General features: G+C 38.4%; 1 protein-coding gene across 3 annotated transcripts in view; it reads right to left on the reverse strand.

The window, feature by feature from the left end:
* Positions 1-14,377, reverse strand: part of ZFR (zinc finger RNA binding protein) — a 43,865-nt gene that overhangs the window by 13,696 nt on the left and 15,792 nt on the right. For 2 of the 3 annotated variants that reach the window (XM_065656600.1, XM_065656602.1), the window contains exons 4-14: positions 13,594-13,738; positions 12,639-12,857; positions 11,115-11,362; positions 9,890-10,081; positions 8,481-8,781; positions 7,369-7,562; positions 4,584-4,703; positions 3,459-3,604; positions 2,939-3,101; positions 1,097-1,302; positions 716-866 (exon numbers count right to left, since the gene is read on the reverse strand). In XM_065656600.1, coding sequence (XP_065512672.1) covers positions 716-866; positions 1,097-1,302; positions 2,939-3,101; positions 3,459-3,604; positions 4,584-4,703; positions 7,369-7,562; positions 8,481-8,781; positions 9,890-10,081; positions 11,115-11,362; positions 12,639-12,857; positions 13,594-13,738 — 2,085 coding nt within the window. The remainder of the gene's footprint in view (positions 1-715; positions 867-1,096; positions 1,303-2,938; positions 3,102-3,458; positions 3,605-4,583; positions 4,704-7,368; positions 7,563-8,480; positions 8,782-9,889; positions 10,082-11,114; positions 11,363-12,638; positions 12,858-13,593; positions 13,739-14,377) is intronic. The other variant, XM_065656601.1, reaches the window with a different exon arrangement.

The raw sequence follows: 14,377 nt of genomic DNA on the forward strand, positions 1-14,377 counted from the left end.
CTTCAACAAAAGTATATTCAAGATTATTTTCTAATTAATCTTATCTTGCTAAAGCTTGTATCATGTCACTGATTCTACCAAACATTTTACCAGAGTACTCAAATACTAATGCTGTGACATGCATTCTGTAATTATGGTGGACAGGCTTTATTCAGCAGAAACTTTCTTGTGGAAATATAGCAAACAGTTTATATGAATTTCGCTAAATGGTCTGGGACTGCATGTACTTTTTTTTTTTTAAGGGCCAAATTAAAAAAAACAACCAACCAAACACACAAAACTTAGTTATCTCATTGTGGAAGTACAAAGCATTGACACATAAAAATTGGAAACAAGATGTAAGTTCAAACAGACTGGCATTAATGGAAAACTCTGACGTTCAGGAAGGAAGCTGCCTGTAACACTGCACAAATTACCTCTGTCGCTGCTGGTAACTGGATAATAGTTTTTCCTCTGTTCATTTCTATTTCCCAGTTAAATGAACCTGTTATATGATGATTGACACTACACCTAGACACTTGTATGGACACAATATACAGAAAGCAAAACATGCAGCATAGTCCCTGAATTCAGATGGAAACACTCAGAAAATGGAAAGAAACTGAACCTGAGCTACGAAACATGGCACAGTGAGCCCTGTAGGCATTTGACTTGAGGACAGATTTTTACAGTATCTTTACAAAAATTAAAATCCAAAAATCCAATTTCTACTTACTGCAAGCTGCTTGGGAAGACTTTCAGCAATACGACTGAGTAACGTCTTTGAAGGCTTCTCAGCACATAACAAAACAAGATTAACATTTCGGTCTCCACGGAGTAGCAAACCTTTGGCCAAAACGCCTACTCGCAAAACTCCTTTCAAAGCTCTGTGAATTATAGTTAAAAATTGCATTTAAAATAATATAAAAACCTTAAAACTAATCCTGAAGACAGAAAAGTGAAATAAAATAGGAGTATTCCACATATTTTTGAGGCCGTAGTGACATATACTATATCAAAACCCTAAGAGAAGAGAATCCCTGGAAGCACTGATGATAGTGGAAGGAAAAAATTCAGAAAAGAATGATTAAATCCTCCAAAAGTAATTAAAAAATACCTGTCTTTACTGCCATCTTTTTTGTCATCTCCCTCTTTGTTCTTGCTTTTTTCAAGATCAGTCATACTGTCAGAAACAAGTTTCAAAGCACGCTCAGTAATAGAAACAATTTTCTGGACTGCCTGAAGTTCCTCTTCTGTTGGATATATAGTGGCATGTTTGGTCATCACATAGCGGTCATCAGAAGAGTCAGGTCGGCGTAGAGGCTAAAGAGATGAAAAAGAGTATTTCTGAAATTTGGGTATGCTCCCAAGTTCACAAATGATAAGTGACCAAAACCCAAACATGCTAAACAACAGAATATTCAAATCTCGAACCACTGAAATGTAATGAAACATGAACTAAAGTATCCTTAACAACTTAGACTGGTCACAATCAATGACATCTGAAAAAAAAAAAAATCAAAATTAAACAAATTATGAAATCCCAGGATCAAAACTATCTCTCCAACATAAATATCTATTGTCTGTCATCTGGGAAATACTTGCATATTGCTGTGAAAGAAAGTATTATGACTGCTTTTGTAGAATCACGGGAGAATTCAAACAGGAAGGGACCTCAGGAGGTCCTCCAGTCCAACCTCCTGTGCAAACCACGGTCAGCTATAAGACCACATAATGTTGCTCAGGGCTTAATCCAGCTGGTTCTTGAAAACCACCAAAGATGGAGGCTGCACAACATCTGTGTGAAAAGAAAATATTTCCTGTATTCAAACTGCAGCTCTTTTCTCTCAGCTTAAGCTGGTTCTATCTCACCCTCTCATGACTGTGAATAGCCTGTCTCCAATGCCTTTATAATGTACAGGTATTATAAAGCTAGTATGTCACACTGAAGCTCTCCTCTAGGCTGAACAGGCCCAGATCCCTCAGTTTCTGCTCACATGGCATGCATTCCAGACCTCTGACCATCCTGGTAGCCTCGCACTGAACCTGCTATGGTTTATAGCATCCTTCTTGTACTGGAAAGCTCAAAACTGAAGGCAGTATTGCAGTGTGGGTCTAATAAAAGTTGATCACTTCCCTTTACCTGCTGATTATACTACTGTTAATATAACCCTGGATGTTGTTGGCCTTCATCACTGCCAGGGCACATCTTGACTCATGTTCAGCTTCCTATCTGCCAAGATCCTCAGGTCCCTTTCAGCAGTGTTGTTACCCAGCCTGTCACTCTCCAGCCTGTTTCAGCGCAAGGGGTTATTCCTTCCCAAGTGCAGCAATAGGCGTTTGTCCTTGCAGAATTCCATGAAGTTCCTGTTAGTCTATTCCTCCAGTTCACCTAGCTCCCTCTGGATGACATCCCTGCCATCAAACATATCAGCTCTTCTCCCCACCCCAAACTGATTCGGTTTCATGCCAGCTACAAACTTTAGGAGAGTGCACTCACTCCGCCTTTCAGGTCACTGATAAGGTGCTAATGAGCCAAATCCCAGGATAAATCCATGTGGTACTGCATGTGTTACTGACCTCCCTGCAGAGTATGATCCACCACTAACCATTATCCTCTGGGACTAAGGATCTAACCACTTTTTATCTACACATTTGTCCACAATTAGATAAATAATATTGTATAAAGCAATTAGATAAAATAAAAAGTAGTACACAGAGTGACTTATGTTTCAGAAGAAACAATATTTAAGGAATCATTTTGTCATTTCAGTGGACTTATTTTGGAAGACAGGTCCACCTCCACAGTTTTACTAGCATATAATTTTTTCTCCACTTTTCCAAATTCTTTATTAAGAAACACTGGAAACAACTAAACTAGCACTGAATAATTTATAATTCTTAACTGTGCCACCTGCTAAGTATGATTTGATTTTTCTTCTCAAGTTAAGAAACTCACAGCTGGTCCTTGGGGCTGAGGAGGCATTCCTGGTCTAACACCCAGCAGGCCTAGAGGTCCCGGAGGACCGTGAGGATATCCTCCATCTGGTATTCTGCGGCGGTCATCCCAGTGATGCTGCTCTTCCTCCATTCTCCTCCAGTACATGTCTTCTTCATATCGCCTGAAGTGCAAAGTGTTCTCTTTATATAGCAGTTAATACTTGCAACCATTCTAAATAAATTATTGTTTAACTCATTTCTAGTAGTCATAAGCAAACACCAGTGAACTCCAGAGAGTAACTAAATTGAGTGGTTAGTTTAAAACCGAGTCTGAATTTATAGCAAAATAATTCTAATAAGTCTGCATTCCTCGGCCTGAACACAAAAATACCAGAAGGATAATGATGAATTAATTTAAAACAACACAGTGCAGAGTTGCCAAAACAAGTACTCAAAATAATTAGCTAGAGAAGCACGGTTAGTTTTAGATAATCTGACTGCACCTCTGTTTCATTCACAAATAAAACAGAGTACATTACCTCATTTCCATCCTCCAGCGTTCTTCCTCTTCTCGCCTTCTCCAGTATTCTTCTTTCTGCATCTGTTTCCTCATCTTCTCTTCTTGAATTTTTCTTGCTCGAATACTGGGCTTTACTTCTACTTGTAAGTCTGGGTTTACTTTTTTCTAGTTGAGAAAAATAAGGAATAAAACGCTATTTTCCCTCTTGCCATCTCAAGTTTACAGGGTTCTTCTGACATGTTTAACAAACTACTGGTCTATGATAAAATCAAGGGGAGTAAAATGCAGTTTTAGAACTGCATTGAATGAGTAGCTGAAGAAGAAAAATCTGTGTTCAGTATTCTAAAGAAAAGAAATACCAACATATTACAAAGAGTATGAATTCCCTCTTCACTTATATGAGAACAAAGCAATTTAAGATTAAAATGTTACATGGAAGTACTAAGTAATTTGCTGTTCATTGTGTAGCAGGAGGAGTACCCTATAGCCTGAAAAAACATTTCGTCTTAATTACAGTGTGCTTCCTGATGCTCTGTTCCTGAAGGGTCCCTCATATAGGGCCATAATCATGAGTTACTGAATAAAATTTTCTAGGAATTTTTTCTCTTCTTTCATCCCTTTCATGATTATGCAGGTCCATTTTATCTCCTGGGATGACAGCAGATTATTCCAATATAATCTTATAACAATCAAAAAGCACACCATATGTCAATAGGGGTGCATCTCATTCATGACTGAAAAAATTCGCAACGCTTCTTTCTCAAACATCTCCATAAAGGGTTTATATGGTTTATTCTGCCCAAAATATTGAGCCCTACTATTTTACACTTTTTGAAATTAATAGTAAGCAACATAAAAACCTACTGCTGCTTGCACATGTTGTAGCATATTTTAATGTTGCAAAAGTTGCCTGAAAGGAATGTTCAAAATGTTTAAAAAGGTAAAAAACCAACAAAATACACTTTTACAGTCTGCATTACTTCTTTAAAGACTATACTCCCTAAGAAATGTACTTCTCTACCTTTTTTTATATGCTGTTTACTCAGAGTACCTACTTTTGTCTAGTCTTTAAATGGAAGAATGTGTAATCAGGTGGCTGACATCTAGCGGATTTTTTGATAGAAGCATCAGCATTCCTACTAACCTTGTACTGAAGTCTGTGCCTCCTCCCTTTTAAGTGCATCTCCTTGGCATTAGGATCATTAAAGCTGCATTCACAAAGTTTACAGTGAAAGCGGATCACCTTTCCTTCATCATTTCTTACCTGGAAAATAAAGTTACAACACATCTCTTCTGGTGTTTTGTTTTTCATTAAACAAAGCTCATTGTTGTGGTTTAACCCCCGCCAGCAAACAAAGCCAAGATAGCCACTCGCTCACTCCCCACCCCCTCCTGCCTCAAATAGGGGAGGGAATCAAAATGGAAGAAACTCATGGATTGAGATAAAAACAGTTTAATAAAATAACAAAATAATATTAATATAATAATACTAATAAAATATATAAAAGTAAGAATAAAATATAAAATAAGTGATACTCAAAGCAATTCTGCACTAACTCTGTCCGGGCCAAGCAGTCCCGGGAAGAGAGTACACTGGTCCCAAACAGCCAATCCCGGGAAAAGAGCAAAAAGGCCAAAAAGGCAGAAAGGCCCAGAGGCCAACTGCAAAATGGCAGGACAGCAAAAGGCCTAACTAAAGGAACTCCCTAATGGAAATCAACCAAAATAGAGCAGAACCAGAATGTGTCCCCTGAGCCGGAAAACCCGACGCTCATTAAATACAAAGCATGATGCTAATAGCATGGAATACTGTTATTGATCAGCCTGGCTGTCAGTCAGGGTCTGTGCCATCCATGCCCTCTTTCCTCACTGCCTCCCACCTACAGATAGAGAGCCCAGAAAGACCTAGCTTCCAGACAACAACTGAAATAGAAATAAGTTCTTATACTAATTCCAACTCAAAACCACTGGAAAGATACCTGAAGAAAAACATTAATTCTGTCCCAGCGTGCTAGCGTAATGTTCTCAAACTAAATCTAAACAATGACCATGCTAGCTATAAAAAAGAAGACTTTCTAACTGCATGATGAAAATTAGCTCTATTTCAGTCAAACCAGCACACTGATAAAAAGAAGTAATCCAATTCAGTGACACTGGATAATGTTAGTGTGTCTCAAAACATGCCAAAAAGTTCATACAGTAACAGAAGGAAGTCAGATTATAACTTTCAATTCTGACAGACACACCATTGTGCTTGGTAAAGAACAAAGTTCTTCCATTCCAAAGAGCACACAGCTTTAAACTGGAGCCTGAACATACTAAGCTGAATAATTACAAAACTGCAAATCATGAAAAATTTACATCAGACTTCATCCACATCTCATGCCACCCCTATGAAGAATGCCCCACTGAGCCAAAAAGAAACATGTATAATACAAAAATGTAAACATATGCACAAGCCTTTGCAGGTTCAATGCCTTGTAATTCTTATCTTCAAGGAAGATCCTGGGAATTACAGGTCAGTCAGCCTCACCTCAGTCCCCGGGAAGGTAATGGAGCAGCTAATTCTGGAAACCATTTCCAGGCACATTAAGGGAAAGAAAACTATCAGGCATAGTCAGCATGACTTCTCCAAGGGCAAATCATGCTTGATCAACTTGATAAACTTCTGTGGTGAAATGACTGGCCTGGTAGTTGAGGGGAGAGCAGCTGATATGGTCTACCTGGACTTCAGTAAGGCCTCTGACGCAGTCTCACCATAACATCCTCATATGCGAGCTACTAATGTATGGCTTGGGTAAGTATACAGTGAGGTGGATTGAAAATTGGCTGAAGGGCCATTCATGACTGAATGGTGATCAGCAGAATGAAGTCTAGTTGGAGGCTAGTAACTAGCAGTGTACCCCAGGGGTCAATACTGGGTCCAGTCCTGGCTAAACACCTTCATTAATGATCTGGATGATGGAGCAGAGTGTACTCTCACCAAGTTTGCTCGTGACACAGAACAAGGAGGAGTGGGTGATGTCCCAGAGGGATACACAGCCATGCAGAGGGACGTTAACGTGCTGGAGCAGTGGTCTGACGGGAATCTCATGACATTCAACAAGAAAAAGTGCAAAGCTCTGTACCCAGGGAGGAACAACCCCTTGCACCAATGTGTGCTGGCGGCCACACAGCTGGAAAGCAGCTTGGCAGAAAGGGACCTGGGAGTGCCAGTGGAAACCCAAGTTGAACACAAGCCAGTAACGGGCCCTTGCCACAGAGAAGGCGAACGGTGTCCTGGGCTGCATTAGACAAAGTGTGGCCAGTGGGTCAAGGGAGGTGATCCTGCCCCTCAAACTCAGCGCTGGTGAGGCCACATCTGGAGTCCCGTGTCCAGTGCTGGGCTCCCCAGTACAAGAGAGACATGGACATAGTGGAGAGAGTCCAGCAAAGGGCCACAAAGATGAGGAAGGGACTGGAGCACCTCTCCTTTGAGGAAGGGCTGGAGAGCTGGGACTGCCTAGCCACGAGAAGAGAAAGCTGAGTGGGGCATCTTCTTAATGTATATAAATACCTGACGGAAGGGTGCAAAGAGGACACAGCCAGGCTCTTTCCAGTGGTCCCTAGTGACAGGAACAGAGGCAATGTGCACAAGCCAAAACACAAGAGGTGCCCTCTGAACATCAGGGAACACTTTTTGACTGTGAGGGTGACTGAGCACTGGCACAGGTTTCCCAGGGAAGTGGTGGAGTCTCCATCCTCAGAGATATTCAGAAGCCATCTGGACATGGTCCTGGGCAATGGCTCGAGGTGGCCCTGCTTGAGTGGGACTGGACTCCAAATGACCTCCAGCGGTCCCTTCCAACCTCAGCCATTCTGTGATTTTGTTTCATGTTGAACAAGCTTTCACCAGTTAAAAAAAATAGTACACATTTTCATATCAATACCTCCTCCACATAGTCATGGCCCACTGGCTGGACATCACTTTGCAAGGCAGCAAGAGTTGTGGGAGTCACTGGTTCAGCTGCTGTGTCGGCTTTTACTTCCTGTGTTTGTACTGTAGCAGCAGGAGTTGTTTTAACACTTTCGGCTGATTTCATTTCTTCCAGTTTACTTCCTGTTGTCTGCAGCTTATTGCCACCTAGAAGTCAAAAAAGTTAAATTGTTAACTTTAATAAAATGAGAATGTGATTACACAGGATGTGCAAACTGAAGACTTTATTTGCGACTATTGATGTTCTGGCTAAAGTATTATCAATCTTTTAAAATTATTTTAAACTTAAACATATTTAAAATACAATTTAAGTTTTTCAAAAGTAAGTTTAACAACATTCAAGTTATTTAAATACTTAGGTTTTTATTTTAGCAAGAGAAACTTCTGCTTCATATAATTGCAATTTTCATGCCTTTTTAAAAAAGATATGACTGAATGGGAACAACTCAGCAAATGGACTTTAATAATCTTTTTTTTGTCATCAGATAATTTTTTCTTTTGTAAATGGATCCAAAGAAGTACTTCAAAACCTCGTAATGTTTCTACTAACAAGGGTGGTAGCATACTCTCACTGTTGCAACTGCACAGGTCTTTCCTTCAAGAGCTGGATACCTTATTGTGGAACAGCTGCTTCCCATCTTTAACCGTCTGTCATGCTCAGTTCAAAAGGTTCCACCGTTAGATTTTCACTCTTACAAGGATGTCTCAGTTGCCCAGTTATCAACTGCCAACCTACTGCAGGTTGGCTTTACCGTCCAGGCTGTAAACTGAAATTAGGATCAACTGGACTGTAAACTGCAATATTCCAGCAGCTACTACATGAGAAACCGAATGCGGGACACTTTGTATGTAGTGAGAAGTCTCCAAGAGAGGTCATGTGGAGACAATAGGGCAGAAAACACCATAAATTTTGAAGCAAAACTTTTATTTACGTTCTATTTTCACCTATCAGTAATTCTCTTAAACACATATTTACTCATGCATAAAGTTAACTGAATACATTCATATTTGCTGCACTAAGTCTTAAAAAAATAGAATAGGTTAGGTTTCAAAATAAAGACTGACTTCTGTACTTGCCAACAAAGTTTATTTTCGGTGTAGATATTTTCTTTACAGCTACATTAGCAGCAGTTGAAGATGTTTTGTTGTTGGACGCAGTGTTAAGTGGTGTATTTGCTGTGGGAGTAAGAATTTTCACTGCAGAGGATGCAACAGAGGAGTTCACAGTACTGTTGCTAGTTGCTATATTTGAAGCAGAGGCAGTTGGTTTGGAAGCAGATGTGGATGTTGAGGAAGTAGCTTGGGTAACCACATTTGGTTCAGTTGAAGGAATGGGTTTGCCAAGTTTTGTGTGCAACTTTACTACCTATAAGAATAACGAGAAATTCATAATATGATCTCTCTGCGGTAACTATGAAAAACTATGTAACACAAACATCATTATAACAACAAGGACAAAAAATTCAATATAACTAAAAAGTTAGCTAAGTATAATATATAATGATAATATATTCCATATACCTACAGAGCCACTGGGCACAACCCAAAAATTAAATGGCTTGGCTTATTAATGAAAGAAAGAACACTAGGCAAGACTACCTCAATTGTAATTTCTGCTCTTGTACTAACAAAAAATTATATAGGGAAAATTGTTTTAAAGCTGCTATGAGATTTATTTATTTTAATAGGAATGACGTTACTGATGCCACTTTGTACAGCATTCTGAGATGCAAAGAGCTATAAAACCTGAATATTAATACTCTGTTACTGACATATACCTTTCCAGAGTTATGAGGAAAACCTGTAATATCTAAACAAACATTCTACATTGCCATTGCATTTACTATTGTATGGCCAAATTTAAAATACAGGCCCACAGTCCTTATTCCAGAAAGTCCACCTAACTGCACCCAAATAGTAGGGAAAACAAGCTCACCAAGTCTTCTAAACATACTCATTGCAAAGTCTACTACAAGACATTGTTCCTTGCTCCCATATGCCAATTTTCTCTGCAAGAAATATCACGGAGTGATGCATAATAGTCCTGTCTCTTGGCACTGGCTCAGCTTACAGTGTTTCAAAGCGCATTTAAAGCTTCACAGCACCAGATAAATATGACAAATGTCAAGAAAGGTCTTGAAAAGAGTTGAGAGCACAAGCATGCTACTGCATGTCCTCATTAACTCTTTTCCCCATCTTACACAAAACCTTCTTCCTATGATTTACATACTTTCCCCAATACACCCTCTCTTCACTGATGCACTGTCAATATTTTTCCCCCTTTCTCCCAACCAGGTCCTTCCAATATTGAGCTTACGGATAATTTTCAAACAAAATGCAGAACTACATGTCTTTAAGCAAAATAATTCAAATTATATTGTTTCTGCGTATTTTATCATCTTGAAGATGAGAAAAAAATGGCAGGAAGAAATATACGACTGACCTCTGTAGTAAGAACAAGAGAAAACTCTTACTTTCTGATGCTTGGCTCCACGGATATGGGCAGCATAAGCATCTGCCCCTGTACAAGACACATCACAAAGCTCACAGCGCAACTGATTCTGAGTTCCACGAGAAGAAGTGCTGCTGTTATTGGTGTTCTGTGAAGCTTTTAATGCTGCTTCTTTCTTCTTGTGTTTCTGGCCTTCTAAGTGTTCTTTGTAAGTCTGTTTAAATAAACAAGACACACACAATAAGCCATTTTATACAGCTTGTTCATCATCCATGTGAATACATGTAATATAGAACATAATTTGTATAAGAAATACTTCCCACACTGAACATTTCTTCCATGTGACACGCTCTAAGGCATTAGCAGGCTGCTTCCAAGACCAAGAAATTTCCTTCTACAACCCCAGGACTCCACTTTTAGATAATACAAGATGAGTTTTTCTTCCACTTTTAGGTAATACGATATGGGCTTCTTTCCTCTAATTTCTCACTTCCTCAATCAAGTACTGGTCAACAGATATTACGACTGAAAACCTGATAAGATCAGAAAACTACAGTTTTCTGCATTGCATTCAATTATTCTTGATTTTGAATCTTCCACAAACTAGAAGACCACAGCAATTAACTGTATCCAGAGAACAACAACAACAAAAAAAATTCAAAAGAAGGTAGCACACAAATAAAGCTGTGCTGAAAATGAAATGCAGAAGTTGGTATTTGTTCCTATACCAACACTGGCAATCTAGAGAGCAGACAAGGTGGGAAAAAATGACAAGTTTACCTAAAGAGCAAGAACTGTTCAGCCAGACATGCGCATGAACACTCTACATGAATTGGTATCTACTTTCTAAGCACTTGTACCCACTGCGAAACTAAACTGGAATGCTGGAATACAATGAAGAATAAATTTTCAGGCCTATCATTCACAAAATATACCTAATTCCATTTGAAAAATGTATTTTCTAAGAAGTTTGCTATGTTAAAAAAGCAAATCAAATCCAAAGTTTAGAATATTTCTGAAGTCAAAAGCACAGCTGAAGCTTCTCTGTACAAGCTAAGGGGATGTATCTTTTTGTCTTCTCACAGGAACCTTTTCCATAATAGCACATATTTTCCTTTAATTATTTATTTAATAGAAGTATAGAATCAGATCTTAAAAAAATTAACCAGTATTCTTAAAGGGGTCTGCTTTTTAGCTGAAGAAATTATGGCTAAAGTGTATAGCAGAATATTACATAACACAGGTACCTGTGGTCCAGCACAGCTGATCTTACAAACATCACAGTAGTGGATCTGGGGTGGTTTGGGAGGTTGTTTTGGTTTCAGTTGCTTATTTTGGAATGGTGCCTTTTTTGTAAAGGTGGTCCCTGTCCAAGCAGCGGTTGCAGCAGCAGCAGCAGCTGCTGCTGCTGCCTGTTTCTGTTGCTGCTGCTGCTGCTGGTAATAGGACGATGCAGCTGAATACACTGCAGCTTCATAGCCAGAATAAGAGGTACCTCAAAGATCAAAATAAAATAAATGTTACATCATTGTACATCATGTATCAATTACATAACACACTAAAAGAAAACATGTTGCATAATAGACTTGAAGGGGGCAGGGAAGGATATAAACGATGTATTAACATCTTAGGCAGTCTGAATTTTTCTTGATGTTTCACAGCACACAAATACATAGCTACCAATTGTATCAGGAATAGTTTTGATTTTAGACACATCTTTGCAGACACGCAGTTATGTTAGACATATGAAAGCATTCCAAAAGAATATGCGAAATTTCCAGGTACATCTGGTAAGAATGAGTATGATGTAACAAGAGTTCTAATAAAAGATTTATCAAAGACCACTTGAAACAAGCAGTCTTCTAGAACCAGATTTACTGTTCAAGCTTCAAAGTGGCAAGGAAGACAGACCTTATGTAGATGAAAGAGGAAAAATGAAGATAAATGAAAGAATGGCTAGTGCTATTACATTCTGTTTCACTGATTTAAGTTATTTTAGTGCAGAGAAGCTGCTTGCTCGCTAAAACCTGAATATTCAGTCCTTGATTTCTAGTATCAAAGTTGAATAAATCAAGGAAACTGGTCTTTCATACCTTTGAGCCAATTTTCCCATAAACTTTCTACATCTACTGCTTCAACTATTTTAATCCTCTGATCAGGCTCTGTCTCAAGGAAGTCTTAAAAATCCCTTTTTAAACAGAAAACAGAACAAAACAAAAATTTCAAGGCAGCTATGATATGCCAGTTGATTACCATCTTGCCAGAAAGTTAACATCTTTTCATGTTTAACTACTTACTGGATTTCTAATGTTTGAAGGGACGTCTTTTTAAGCACCTATTCACCTCCCATTTTAGGTCAAGACAACCCAACTGTACAAGATTTGGACTGGTCCTCCCTGTCTCTGTAATTGCTGTTTGATGGCAGCACACACTCTTCCAATTTCACTGAGCAGTATTTGCATGGATGTGTTTCCTTATTTTTTTCTGTCCCACATCTTTTCTCTCCAAACCTTACAGTAAGTCACAAAATGCCATGCATGTAGTACTGCCAATGCTCTGCATATTCTCACATGTAACAAAATAGGCATATACAAACATCAAACCTCTTCTAAAGATACAGCAAAATATTTTGCCATTATAATGACTGAACTGGTTGATATTTATCAGTAGATTATAATGAACTGAACACAAACTGCTAAAATTCTGAGTATTTAAAGCCTCTCCTGTAACAACTGCAAAGATCCCAGCAACACAATATACAAAATTCTTACCAGAGTAAGTAACCGCTGTTGTACTGTACGTTGCACTTTGAGTATAGGATGGAACAACAGTAGCTGCAGCTGCTACTGGCTGCACAGTAGAAGATACCGGATATATAGAAAATGTAGTTGTTGCTGGACTTGGAGTTGCAGGTTTTATAGCTGTCACTTGTCGTGTTTGCTGGGCTTGGGTATACTGAGTTGCCCCCTGGCTATATCCCGCTTTTGGAGCTGATGAGGATAGAAAATAAAAGTGTACAAACACCGACATGTTTTAGCTGAATGAAATGCAAACCATATTAAGTGATACTTAATTAGACGCTGGGGAATAAATGCGTAACGTGTTTTTGGGGTTGGGTATTTTTTGTTTTTTTAGTCATGGTTATGCATTGTGTACCATGTATCACACAACTGTTTAGTCATGTCACAGCTCACACTAGTAAGCCTCAGATTTCTTTATTTTTAACTGTGATGCCATACTTTTAAACAACCTCCTCATTCAGTGGTTTTACTAGAATACAGTAAATAAAAGTACACTTAAAGCTTCCTATTAAAAAAAATTAAATGGAATTTATAGTTTGTAGCAATCATGAAACTAATAACTACATATATTAAGTAACTAAAGAAGTAAAAAAAGTCTTTCTAAGCAAGTCACCATATGAACCCACCAGTGACTATTGGAGCCTACTTCAGCAAGGTTTCTAGACAAATCAACAAGAAGTTTGCCTAGAACTAAGTCTTCAGTATATTTAAAAACACTCTAAACCTCAGATATAGCTACATATGGAAATGTCACAATAATGCCCAAGTTCTAGGCACAGCAAATCTTTCTACATGTTGACAGAGATTACATGACGAAACTAAAAAAAATCTGGATAATGTGAAATATTAAAGTCCCCAATTTTTAAGGTATTAAAGTAGCACATAGACTGTGTATAATGACAGCAGTTTGAATCATGCCACCCACCTGTCTGGTAGTACGACTCAGCTACTGAAGGCTGAGGCTGGGCAGCAGCAGCCACAGCCGCTGCAGTTGCTGTCGGCTGTTGATAGTATTGTTTGCTGTCATAAGCTACAGCTGGGGCAGTAGATCGAACATAAGAATAGGAATCCTGCAAATTCAAAAAAAAGAAAAACCAGTGAATTTCTCCTTCAAGTATATACCTGGAGTAATAAAAGTCATTAGCAGAGTCAAACAACGTGTTTTCTTCTGGTCTGCTAAAGTAGATTGAAAAAAATCCCACATTTACAGACACAGTATATACAAATGAATGCATTAAATAAATTTATTTTTACAGATACTTCAGGCTTGAAAACAACTCTGATTGTCTTTTTCAGACTTTAAACAGGAATTAACCTCGTGCCATTAAATCACTTTCCCTACCAAATTATTTTTGTTACTGAAAAGCAACTACTCTCATAACCTTCATAATGACTGTATCAGTTTACATTTCTGTAAAATATGAAGTGAAAACCCACCACAGATCTCCACAAAATGTGAATTTCTACAAACCTCAATAAATTCACGGGTTTACAAACATGACCCTTTATTTGCTTTAAAAATCCCATCATTAACAATACTTTTCTTGGTTCTATTTTTTAGAGTATGAAAGTGGTACTTTTAAAGCCTTCTTTACTTTTGATATTTCAAAACTAGTCCATTAGGGAACCACATCTAATCTACAATAGCAAGGCAAGCAACCCATTTGAAACATCTAGAATTCCAGGAGATGGCTAGTAAGCTTAGAAGG

The sequence above is a fragment of the Caloenas nicobarica genome, chromosome Z (assembly GCF_036013445.1).
Source record: "Caloenas nicobarica isolate bCalNic1 chromosome Z, bCalNic1.hap1, whole genome shotgun sequence".
Classification (NCBI taxonomy): Eukaryota; Metazoa; Chordata; class Aves; order Columbiformes; family Columbidae; genus Caloenas; species Caloenas nicobarica.